The sequence below is a fragment of the Stegodyphus dumicola genome, chromosome 11 (genome assembly GCF_044657685.1).
Source record: "Stegodyphus dumicola isolate Sdum_Otavi_A_Nest chromosome 11, ASM4465768v1".
Taxonomy (NCBI): domain Eukaryota; kingdom Metazoa; phylum Arthropoda; class Arachnida; order Araneae; family Eresidae; genus Stegodyphus; species Stegodyphus dumicola.
This window is the reverse complement of record NC_140778.1, coordinates 21,036,149-21,049,728: the sequence shown is the minus strand read 5'-3', so window position 1 is coordinate 21,049,728 and position 13,580 is coordinate 21,036,149. Positions and strand designations below refer to the sequence as shown.

Here is a 13,580-nt window from a genome sequence, read left to right as displayed (position 1 = left end):
TGAACAGCTTTGTCATCCCGGCACTTCAGCAAAGACAATGCCTGGGGGAAATCATTTTCATGCAAGATGGAGCCCCTCCACACATTGCTGTATGGGTGCGACAGATGCTACGACAGAAATTCACAACAGAAAGAGTCATTAGCCGCTACTTTCCAACTGCATGGCCACCTCGGTCGCCTGATCTTACCCCATGTGACCTCTGGCTATGGGGTTACCTTAAGTCCAAGATCTATCAAGGAGTGGTACAGGACCTGGCTACGTTGAAGGATAACATATCACGAACTGTACGGGAGATTCTTGCAGACATGCCACTTTCTGCTGTTGTGCATACTGTGCACAGAATGCAATATGTGGTCCACAACAATGGCAGCCAAATTGAACCTCATTTTAATGCAAAATAAAAGTTAATTTCCGTATGATTTGCATTTGTTAACACTCTATTTTCTATTACACAGCACCAAATATTCCCCTAGTGGTGACTTTTGGAACTAATTTGTTTTTTCACGGAATCCTTCGTCCCCCATCTTCTTTAATCTTCCTACAAAATGTGGCGTCATTCTAGCAAATAGATTGCGCTACAGAACACTGTGAGCACTATCAGTTTAATTATGACCACCCGGTATTTCCAACATAAAATGTTAAAAATGAGAATATTTAAATATATACCTGATATTTCACTGTTGCATTTACTAACAAGATATATACAAAAGTACCACATATACTTTTCATCTAACTTCAAAGACTTGCAGACAGCCTGAAATATGCATTAAATGTAAATTTAATAAAAATAAAAACTATTTTAAAATAGCTTAACAAAACAATGTAATAAATTAACACAGAAATACAACTACATACTTCCAATACTATAGATGTGCGAGCTAGAGAGGATACCCTGATGTTGACTTTTTGCCAATTCATGAGATGAATATCTAGAGAAATATTTTCTTCTGCAGCATTTTGAGTCTCTTGCTGAGCAGACAATAGGAAGCCCATAAAAACATCACTATTTGCAACACGTGCATCTTGGCTAACTACACAGTAAAAAAGAGGAAGAGTAAATAATTAATACATAATTATTTAGATATTATATATTAATGGCATAAACTTGAAAAGTATGAACATGAAATAAATAAATAATAAATGAAGTAATACATTATTTAATCCTTTTGGCTCTGCTGCTGGCATTTGCTACCGTCATAAATAGAGGTCTACTGTTAGTACAGTTTGTTTCACTATTTACTAACAGAGGTCTCATCTGGGAGCTTGTCTGCATGTGTTTTTCTAACTCGACTATTTACCATAAGACACAATGGTGGCAACTGTCATAATACCTCAGTTTCTACAACTCAAGTAAAAACTTCTTAACCCTCTCGCTGCATCATTTTTTTACCCAAATAGGTTCGGAAATTGCATATTTTTTTAATTACATATTTCAAATCTACATACATTTTAGAGTTAAAATATACAAAAAGTTTGTGTAAAAGAGTTCTTTTTCAGTTTAGAATTAGCTCTTAAAAAAATGTTGTCGGAAAGTTTAAACTGAAGAATAATCATATAAAAGAAAAATTTTGAAAATTAATCTTGGTTAAATTACGATTTATTTTATAAAATATAATGGTAAAACTTATATACTAATGAAAATATGCAAAATATTTACAAACATTTATTAGAAATTAAGGGTAATATGATAAACTTCGAGATAAGGCTCGAGGCATTTTATCTCGCCATCTCTGCACCAAATACGCATTTCTTTGAGAATTTGTTTGCCAGTTTCAATTCTTTTTTTAGAAACAAACAGCACAATGTCTATGAGTTTCTTTGTTGATGGAATTGGGGGATATATATCTAGCAAAATGTTGAGCAGTTAGTCTCATGTGATTGAGACTACAGACATCTAAAAGCTTTGAAAAGAGCGTGCAAAATGTGTTTGTATATTTCGTAAAAATAGGAACAACTAATGCCATCTGTTAAACCAGATCGAAATAAATAATTAAACATCACAGAAAAGCCGAAATGAAACCATGATTAGGAAAAGAGTGGGTTGCAAAGTTAAATAAATGAAAAATATGCATCCCCGTGGAAATCACAGGTTGCACAAATTTTGCTATTTCTATGTTGCCCGTCGAAATCATGGAATACACAGTGAGAGGGTTAATACATTGCAAAGCAATTCGCATAGTCTATACTTTGGGGTTCCCCTTGAATTATCGTGAAGTTGTTCTTTCTTTTACTGCTAAGCTGTTGTTTCATTAATGGTAACCTGAATATTTTATGGTGTATGCTTTGGAAACCCTATCATGATGTGACTGGTTGTAATGCATGATCCTGATGATTTTGATTTCTCAGGGCTTGTTTCAGGGTTGGATGTTGCTTGGGAAGTATGTTGCTTATTTTGTGCTTTACACCATACAATGGTTGCCTGTGAGTCTGTTTGTACTGTTTCTGCACAGTACAAATAGACTTAAAATGATTACTGAGTAGTAATGAGAAATCTGTTCGTCTTGTTTGTACGAAGGAAATGCGTATGTTCGGATTTAAAGATCATTCAGATGGCCTTTGTCCCATCTTGTCCCTTTTGTTTTGTTGTTTTATTGCATTATGTTTTGGAGGCCATTATACTGGGGAAGGCACACTCCACGTAAACAGGAATAGTGCCAAAAAATCACCAAGAAGTACCCTGAAATATATTTTTACCAAGAGTGAACAGGAGAAAATTAAACTGTACATGACAGGAGTACTAAAAAGGAGAAAATCAAACAATCCCTTTCAAAGACATGTCCCTATTCAGTACATTATAATAATAAAATCAATTTATAATCATGTACATAAGGAAAAGTAAGTTGTTTAATAGAAAAGAAGCATACCCAGTTGAACAAATTTCTCCAGTTGAGCTCTCCTCTCTTCTGTTTGTGCAGGAGTAAGAGGCAACAATTTTTTCGGAGGGAATGGTGGAAGGCAATTGGGGCCAAATTCTCTCCGCAGTTGGTCATACAAGTTGTATAATTGACGATATCTCACTGTGCAGTGGAAGGCCCCATTCACATGCATATTATATGCCTGAAAACATTGAAAACAATTCCATAACTAATGGCATTAAAAATTCTTAATGTATTCAAGTAAACTTTTCTATTATTACTCAAGAAATCAGCATTAAATGTTATAAAACATTTAATTACATTTTCAAATATCTTACTTCAAACTACTGATTCTTAAACCTTTAACAGATAAGTGCCAAAATATGTTCTAAAAGACTGAAGTACTAATAACACTGGCTTAAAGCAAAAACTTCCTATCAAACTGTATGTTTTAAACTTACAACTACAAAATTAAAAACTACAAATTCTGTATCATCTTTACTTTCCCTCCTTTCTTAAAAGTTAAAAAAAAAAAAAAAAAAAAAAAAAAATCAACAAAAATGATACTATTATTGAAACAAAAGTTTTTACTACAAGTGAATTATAAATCTTGCAATGTATTTAGTTATACAATAATAAAAAAAATACAGTACCTACAAGGTGTAACAATTAGCCATTTTCAAATTATGACAACATATCTAGGTTAGAGTAGACAGAAGGGTACCCCTTGTAATATCGCAAAGTTGTTTCATTTATCACCAAGTTATTGTTTTGTTTATCACCAAGTTGTTGTTTTGTTTATTGACAAGTCATTGTTTCATTTACGGTAACCTGAGTAGTTGAATATTATGGAAACCCAATTATGATGTAATCGGTTGCATGATTGAGGTAAATTTTGAATTATGGGATGTTTTGTAAGGTTTTGTAGTGTGTGTTGGTTAGGAAGTAGTTGTTTCACTTATTACCAAGTTGTTGTTTCATTAATGGTAACCTGAATATTTTATGGTGTATGTTTTGGAAACTCTATCATGGCATGACTGATTGTAATGCATGATCACGATAATTTTGATTTCTCAGGGCATATTTCAACGTTGGATGTCGCTTGGGAAGTACGTTGCTTATTTTGTGCTTTACACCATAAAATGGTTGCCTGTGATAAGATTACGTGTTTTGTGTTTTAGGTGGTAGACTGGATGGATGTAGTAAGATTAATTTGAAGTTTCTTTACGATTTGGAACAAAAGGGGAAAAGAGCATTAATTGCCTGGTGTGGTAAATGAAGATTTACTTAGTAGCCATCTTCCGGACAGTCCGGAACTACAGAGGATATTTTGACTCTTATTTTTGTGAATTTAGGTGGTCACGCCAATACACAGATTCGAGTTCAGATAATTTTAGGAACTTTTTGGATGCTGTTAAAGAATTTTGTGTCCCACAGACTGAAGACAAAGAAATTTCTAAATAAGGTCAGTGAATATTTGCTTTGTGCAGCGCTTAAATGCATAAGAGGGTTTTTTTTTTTTTTTTTATTTTATTAATGTTATTTTGCTGGTTGGTAAACTGTAGTTTACTGAGATTATGCATTTTTTGTTTGCCTCTACTGTAGAATTTGGTGCTCCTTTTATTTTTTAAGTGAAAATAAGTCAACGTGTACATGCATAAAATCAAAGGAGTGCTCAATGCCTAGTTTGTGCAATTCTGTGATTTTTTTTTTTTTTTTTAATGAAAATAGGTCAATGTGTACATGGATACCAAATTTGTGCAATTCTTTGTCTTGTTATTTTGGCTTTGTGTAGCGGCAATTTTTGTTGCTAAAATCGCCACTACACAAAGCCAAAATAACAAGTCAAAGAATTGCACAAACTCAGTATCCATGTTGCGCCAAAAATCGACAATTTTCTCCAAGGGGTGCACGTAAATATACTTTTACCCACATTTATTGTACACAGCAATAAATTAAACTTGACACATACGCCTCACTTCTACAATAAAACATCTTGGAGATCTTGACCAAGGTAATCAAGAAAGGCATTGTTGCAATATTCAAAATAACTCGCAGGGTTAAATTGTATAGTGTCCTATGTAACATTTACAATGTATTATTAAAATATATTTTTAAAACTACTAGTACCAGGTACACTGGTATCATAGAGAAAGATAGAAGAGGAAATGCAATAACCAGTTTTCCCTGTTCACTGGTTTGACCCAGTTAGACCCTTTCCCCCCCCCCATTGTTTAACAGAACATTTAGTGATTTACCATATTAAAATATATAGATTTTGATATGTTCCACTGTAAATGGATATGTTTTCTTTTCCTACAACATTTTAGAATCCTATCTCTGCGAAAAACTCCTTTTTTAAGAAACATTTTGTTCTAAATGGAATTAATTGCTCGACATGTACAAGATTAGAACCAGCATGAGATTAGAACTTCATAGGATTAGAACCATTGCTTCTACAATGATCTGTTCAGGTGTGGCAGCCACTTTTAATGGTACTGTCAAGTTTGAACTCACTGTGTGATTGATATAGGATTGATTGTGAAAAAAGTCACTCTCTGAGGTTTCAGCCACTTTGGAAGGTTTCCGCAGAGAAGCAGTACTGTGCATGGGCTACTTGATGACCTGGGTCTAAACCTTCTCTCTGGTATGCTGTGCTCAGAATAGTTTTAATATCAATTAAGTGTTTTCATTAATTACACTGCTCGACATTGAAAATGCAACACCAAGAAGGAGTGGTCAGAAAGTGATGAAATTTGGGAAAAAAGACAGAGACAGCAAGCAGCAATAAGTGATCTTTATTTCAAAATGATTAGTCAGAATAGAGAGCGAGAACAGCATCGGCTCCGTAGGATCTAGGACCACCATGGACAGCGATGCACGAAGAAACACGTCTAGGCATAGAGTCAATAAGAGTGCGGATGGTGTCCTGAGGGATGGCTTTTCATTCCTTTTCAATCATTTGCCACAGTTCGTCTTCTGAACGAGGCAGGGACAGATACTGCAAACGGCAACCAATGTTCGATTAGTGACAGGTCAGGAGAATTCAGTGGCCAGGGAAGCAGCAGGAAGTATACCTTGCAGAGCATGTTGACAGATGCAAGCACTGTGTGGTCGGGCGTTATCCTGCTGAAAAATTGCAGTAGGCAGCCTCTGAAGGTAGGGGATTGCCACCGGCTGCCACAGTGCATTATCCAAGTATCGTTGGGCCGTCATAGTGCCCTGAATACGAACTACAGGTGACCTGAAATTGTAGGCAATAGCACCCCAAACCATTATGCCACATTGTTGCACGGTGGGGCATTCCATATTTACTGCCAGATTAGATCTGTCTCCACGTCGACACCACACACGTATGCAGCGACTGTCAATGGATAAACAGAAGCGTGACTCATCTGAGAACACAATGTTTCGCAATTCTGTCATCCACATCGCTCCACTCCGGCACCATTCTAAACGTTGCCGTCTATGCTGTGGGGTCAATGTCAGTCTTCTTAACGTATGCCTTGAGTACAGGCCACGTTCAACCAATCAACAATGATTCTGGTCAACACAGGAACATCCAGGGTATCTTGCACATGCTGCAGAATAGCGGTACAAGTGACTTGCGGGACCGCCACAGCTTGTCATTGAATGTGTCGATCCATGCATGCTGACATCACTCTGGCTGCACGTGCACCCTTCTTTCTTCCCACATTTCCTTGTTCCAACCATGTTCCCCATAGCCGATGCACCATGCTCGCATACATGTGGGTATCAGCTGCGATTTGACATAAGGACCAACCCGCCCTTATCAGTCCAATCACCATACCCCTTGTAAAATCGTCTATCTGGCTGGAAGTGCCTTCATTGATGGCGGCCTGGCATTCTCTCGTATTACACGTATCCTCCGGGATAAAAACCAACTTTCTTCGATAATTTGTCTGGCAGAAATAACGACACGAATATTACCCATTCTGCATGTTTCTTCCCTTATATCTTACTTCATGTGTGTCGGAGAGCTGCGCATTTCACATCATTCGCATAACTGAGTGACGTGCGTCTACTCTAAAATTTGCAGAAATTTCTGACCACTCCTTCTTGGTGTTGCATTTTCAATGTCAAGCAGTGTATGTTAGAAAGAAATTGTAACATAATTTGATTTTATTTGGTCCACAATTCTGAAAATAGATATCAATATTTTATTTATTATTATTAAAATTGTACAATGTGGGGGGAAAAAAAGGACAGTTCTATAACTCTTGTTTTACTGCGCCGATTGATGAAATTCAATTTGCATTTTTCATGTGTTGAACGCGAAACTTAGGATAAATATTAGACTTGTATACAACATTGTTCTAATATAAGTATTTTTACATAAACTGCCCATTTTTGTAAAAATCACATAAGTAGTTTTTAAAAAAACCAGCTCTCAAAATTTTAGCTTCTCAATATTAATTGAATTTTGTGTATATTTTTAATACCTCTTTTTTTATTCAACTTGTTTGATTTTTCATTTCACATTTCAAAATTTAGGTTTATTCCAAAAAAAATTCAGACATTCTTTTATGATTTATTTTTAAAATTTGTATTTTTAAATAATTTTTACAAATTTTTCAAAAAAATTTTGAATTATAATCTATACAATTTTTAACATCATCTTAAAGTAGATGCATTTCTGGGCAAAAAATTAGTTTTTTATTCAAAATTTTCTAAGATATATATGACTTTACATATTGGCACGTTTTGAAATTTGGCATACATGTTATTAGCGATAATAATACCAAATGTGGTTTACGAACTTTGTTAAAATTATTTGAAAGTATGAACGATGACTTTTTCCCACATGCCTGCAATGAAAAATATGAAAGGAAAATAGGTTGCTATAATATAAATTAAGAAGTTCAGAAAGTAAATTATTCTTGGCGCAATCTGAAAAAAAAAATATGTAAAGAAAAATTTTTGAATTTCTAAGTAAATTTCGCACCAAATTTTACAAAATTTAATATTTAGGCATAATTTGAGTCACAGAATCGAAATATAGGAAAACACTGGCACATCATTTCAGAAAAAAGTCCGATTTTGTGTCGAAATACCTATGTTAGAATGATGCTATATATAAATCTAATATATATCCTAAGTTTCGCTTTCCAGACGTGAAAAATGCAATTTGAATTTCCTCAATTGGACCAGTAGAACGAGAGATATAGAACCCCCCCCCCTTTTTCTTTTTTTTTGCACAATGTACAATTTATTACATCATTCTAGTTTCAGAAATCCAGGTTTAGCATTGGAGAGTTACAGAGAGAGAGAAGGGAAAACAATAAATAAAGATTTATTAATATTCTTTAAGGTTTGCAATTGACTTACTACAAAATGTAACAAAATATTTTTAATTCTATTCAAAATTTTGTTCTGATCTTTGTAGTCAATAATACACATTCCAGAAATTTATTTTAAAACTTTTTTATATGTATCTCATACATTATGCTTTTCATCACCATATTCGTTACATGGTTGTGTTTCAAGAATAGTTCTCAGGTTTCTTCAGTTACCTGAATGCATTTCATATTCTTTTTTCTCCTATTATCTTTGAAAACTACTTAAAGTTGGTAAACAATTCGGTAATATCGTGTATATTTTGCCCGTGTCAAGAATTACTAGATATAGTGCTATGCCGCCGAAGTATGTAACCTAGAATTTTAAGAAAATTTATTTTATCTGGCAACCCACTAAATACACATGATTTTGCGATCTGAGGGTTGTTTGTGGTTTCTGTTTGCAATTAGTGTGCATCTTTTATTTTTCTATCTTTCTTTTTTTTTAATTTTTTTTTTTTTTTTTTTTTTTTTTTGGTACCAAATTGTAATGCAGCAGTGGAGCTTGCCTGCAAATGAAAGCAGTGCACTTTATTCAGAAATACGGCATTTTGTCTAGTAGCAGTAGAGTGCAAAAATGCACAACTCATAAAGTTCTATTTTACAAACAATTGAATTACTTGAATTTCTTAGGAAATTAGGTTAGAGTAGAGAGAAGGGTACCCCCTGTATTATCGCGAAGTTGTTTCATTTATCGCCAAGTTGTTGTTTCATTTATCGTCAAGCGGTGGTTTATTTATGGTAACCTGAGTAGTTTAATGTTATGGAAACCATATTATGACATAATTGGTTGCATGATTGTGGTTAATTTGAATCATGGGAAAAGATATGGGCAGTGCGCGTCGGATTTTCGATAAGTACGTTGTTATTTTGTGGTTTACACGGTAAAATGGCTGAATGTGGTAAGATTAATTTGAAGTTCTGTACGATTTAGAACAAAAGTGAAAAAAGCATTAATTGACTGGTGTGTAAATAAAGGTTTACTTAGTAGACATTATTAAGTGTCCTTCTTGTAAGAAGGAAATGCGTATGGTCGAACAATATCGGCCCTACGAAGGATATTTTTTACTCTTATTTTTGTGAACTTATGTGGTGATGCCAGTATTCAGATTCTAGTTCAGATAATTTTAGGAAGTTTTTGGATGCTGTTAAGGAATTTTGTTTGACTGATGACATGTTAATTGTAAGTGGATATTTTCTTTGTGTAGTGCAAAGATGAATTTCCTTTTTTATGTTATTTCATTGTTTGCTTTTCTGAATATAGTTCGATGTGTACATGAACAATGTCAAGGAAGTGCGCAATGCCAAGTTTGTGCAATTCTGTGATTTTTTTTAAGCGAAAATAGGTCAATGTGTACATGGATACCGAGTTTGTGCAATTCTTTGTATTGTTATTTTGGTTTTGTGTAGCGGCGACTTTTGGCGTAAAAATCTTTAGCTTTTTTGGCTACACAAGCCAAAATAACAAGTCAAAGAATTGCACAAACTTGGTATCCATGTACTGTGAAAAAACGCTAATTTTCACTAAGGGGTACCTGTAAATACACTTTTACCAGGAATTATTTAGTAGAAAAATTTTGGAAGGAAAACAAAAAAAAACTGTTTAGAAATCTTGCAGCTCGAAAGCAATTTATGAACTGTTCTCAGCTGATTATGAAAAGGTTTCTCCAATTAAGTGTAATTCTCCGATGCATTTTTAAAGTTAAATCAGTTTGATATATACATGCTGAGCGATTGCAGTTTGCTCTGCAATGCTGAGGATTCAGAAATCCTCTGATTTCTTTTTTTTTTTTTTTTTTTTTTTTTTTTTTTTTTTAAACAGATCACACAGACAGAAGAGCAAATAAACAGAAAGTTAAACAAGTTTTATAACGAATGTTTGCTGTGCTTTTAATTTAGTTAATTTGTCACTATTTTGTTAAATTTTGAGTGTTCCATTATGAATGCTTGCTTTGCATAATTTTTTACGTTTCATTATATATGTTCCTAGCTTTTTTCATTTTGTTAATTCATTGCCATTTTATGCAGTTTTCAATCTAATTTTTTAAATTGCTGAAAACTTAGTCGCCAATGATTGGTGACTTTGTGAGATGGATGAATAATGCGATCTCACCAACGATTCATATAACAAAAGTCAGTTTTCCTTTGTAATAATTTTTTTTATTCCATTATGCTTTATTTGTGATTTTCTTTTATTTATTTTTTGTTAATTTTTTTTCTAGTTCAGTTGTATACTTTTGAGTGAAAAGTTAACTGATATATGAATATTGTTACGGATTTGGTATTTAAATAGTTAATGTTAGTAGAATTATAAATAAAATTATTTTATTCCCCGTGCAGTGCAGTGCATGACGAATATTAAAAAAAAAGCTAAGCCGTAAAATTAAAAATACAAGAGCACGTGCATTTAACATTTAATAAATAAATCTCTCTTTTTTCATTTCAAGAAATTGCTATAACAATCTCGCACGTGATTTAAAAAGCTTATAAAAGGGAGGAAAACCTCTCAATTCAGTGTGTAGCTATCGTTTTAAGAGTCTGGAAAAAAGCCTGGACAAGAGTTGGTGAAATTCACCAACAGATGGCGCCACTTGCTTATTCTTGTCCAGGCTTTCTTATCTTATCTAATCATTTTTTCTTATCTTGTTCATTTGCGGTTTTGCAGCTGAGGATGGTGGTTCGGTAAAACCATCGAAACTAGTCCTGTGGAAATTTTGTAAATATAACGCTGATTTTTGTTGTTTGTCTTCTGAATTAGGCAGAACTGCCAATAATACGCAACAGCAAGATGACACTGCCAGAAAGTCTAATATAAGCATTTAAACCTTCAGCTTAAATATATAAAATAATTTGTTTTCTATTGATGACTATGATATGGAAAAATTATAATAAAGATTTGAATCATAATTTAAACATCAGTGCTAAAACAGAAAATAAACTTACGCAGAATTGGCAATAATACGTTATATAACTTCGTTATACGTAAGTTGTACAGTCAAAAGTCGTTAATCCGGACTCGTCGGGACTTTGGCGATTCCGGATTATCGATTTTTCCGGATTATAGATCATCAGTTTAAATCTCGTAAGATGGCATGCAGAAATTATAAAATTAAAAATATGAAACCGTAATTTATGAAATAAAGAACAATCATGATCTAAAGGGTATCAAAATTTGCAAAAAGAAAAAGCTTAATATTTATTTGTTTACTTTATTAAACATTTCTTTCAATGTAAGTTGTTTAAGTTTTGCTTCGTTTCATGTGATAATACTTTCTCTTTAATTCTATTAAACAGACATAATTTCTTGTTCAGTTACAAAGTTCTGCCGTTCAAGTCCTATAATTGCTGTGTCAAGAATACCGACTAATTTGTCAATCGAAATTTTTTTGTTTTCAATAACCTCTGTCACTTTTCTTCGCTATCGGAAGCGAATTATAATGACGAGGAACTTGTTTTAAATCATATCAAAGACGAAGCATATCGAGATGAAATACTACATTTGGTAAGGAATTATAAGCCAAATAAAATAAAAACATCTGCGCTGAAGATAAGGATAGTGCTGACAAATCAACTTCCAATTCATTACGCGCCCGCCGCCGAGCAGCGTGAAATTGATAAACAGATTTCGGATTTCAAAACATACTTTCGCTTTAGATCCTTTACATATTAACAAATATATATCGGAAATTCTATTTGATATAATCGAAAGTTTAAGCTTACTTTTATAAAATTGCTCTTACAGTCTGCAAAATATAATAAGCCGGATGCAATTCGAAAATTAAGGAACAACGCAATCATCAACATTAACTGAAATAGATAATTATTTAGCTTATACGTCCATTATAGATAAAATGCGCGCGCGAAAACGTATTCTGCACTTGCGCACACTCATATGCGCAGTCGTAAAAGGTCTTACGCGCACGCATGAACGCCTCTGCGCATGTGTCAACGCGCGCATGCGCAGAAAGTTTTTAGTTTTGATGTCCGGATTATAGATCATTCCGAATTATGGGTGTCCGAATTAACGACTTTTGACTGTATAACGTTTTTACGTTATACAACTTACGTTATATAACGTAAAAACTAGATAACGCTTCCAGAGGCCCTAATCTAAACATTCAAATCGTAGCTTAAATACACAAAATAATTTGTATGCTTTTGATGACTATGATAAGGAGAAATTATAATAAAGATTTGAATCATAATAACTAGTTAATTAACATGAAATACCTGAAAACCCGATTTTCAAGTTTCTAAAAAGCTGTCACAGTAATGTGCCAAATGTAAGTGCCACACCTCCTTAGACTATCAAAGCTTCAAAGTACTATGTCAATCATGAAGAAAAATGCCTCTCCTTCTATTCCTACCTCCATGACTGGTATGAAAACTAGGGCTTTCAAACATTTCCAAGAAGGAAAAAAAAAAAACATACAGCCTGCTACAACCTCTCTCTTAGTCTAGTTAACATTCAAGGGCTCCCATGCACAGATACACTTTTTTGTGAAAGTATTTGAAAGTTCAAGTGGATTTATAAAACAACAAGATAAAGTGCAGAATCGCCCACTTATTTGTTTGGTGTTTGCAAGAGTAAGAAGAATTCATTTTCTGTCAATTTTCTTTTACTTTTTAAGTGAAAATAGGTCGATGTGTACATGGATAAAGGGAGTGCATAATGCCATTTTTGTGCAATTCTGGAATGTTTTTTCAAGTGAAAATAGGTCAATGTGTACATGGATACCAAGTATGTGCAATTCTTAAAAATGTGGCTTGCACATACTCGGTATCCATGTACACGTCGACTTATTTTCACTTAAAAAAACATCCCAGATTTGCAAAAAAATGGCATTGCACACACTTTTGACTTTATCCATGTACATATCGACCAATTTTCACTTAAATAAAGTCAGGAAGCTAAAAGTTAAAGCTATCATGGTAACCAGAATAGGGGTTTTATCGCCAAAATCAATCAAAATTTGTCAATTTTCTTTGACTTTTTGAGTGAAAATTGGTCGAGGTGTACATGGATACTGAATATGTGCAATTCTTAAAAACATGCCAAGCAGTGGGTGATTCTGCACTTTCCCCAAACAATATTTATAACAGAACTTGAACGTTGTCACTGAGTCAGCCTCGTGTAAAATGGTTGATTAGAAGTTTGGTCTTTAATGTACATTGTCCACAAATCACATATAATTAAACTATGTACTGTTCCAGATAAATAACATCATTTGGTATGAGTACTATCATCCCATGAATTTTAATTTTCATTTATGCATTTTCTACAGACAGTTTTGTTTAAACTGCTTAATCTGTTCCCAGATAACCAGTAATTTACTTGTTATGGAGTATGGAATTTACTTGAATACAC

The 13,580-nt window shown here is 33.7% G+C and overlaps 1 protein-coding gene across 2 annotated transcripts in view; it reads right to left on the bottom strand.

The window, feature by feature from the left end:
• Snx17 (sorting nexin 17) overlaps window positions 1-13,580 on the bottom strand; it is a 73,852-nt gene that overhangs the window by 56,724 nt on the left and 3,548 nt on the right. For both annotated transcript variants that reach the window (XM_085826571.1, XM_085826570.1), the window contains exons 2-4: window positions 2,865-3,057; window positions 856-1,031; window positions 667-754 (exon numbers count right to left, since the gene is read on the bottom strand). In XM_085826571.1, coding sequence (XP_085682697.1) covers window positions 667-754; window positions 856-1,031; window positions 2,865-3,057 — 457 coding nt within the window. The remainder of the gene's footprint in view (window positions 1-666; window positions 755-855; window positions 1,032-2,864; window positions 3,058-13,580) is intronic.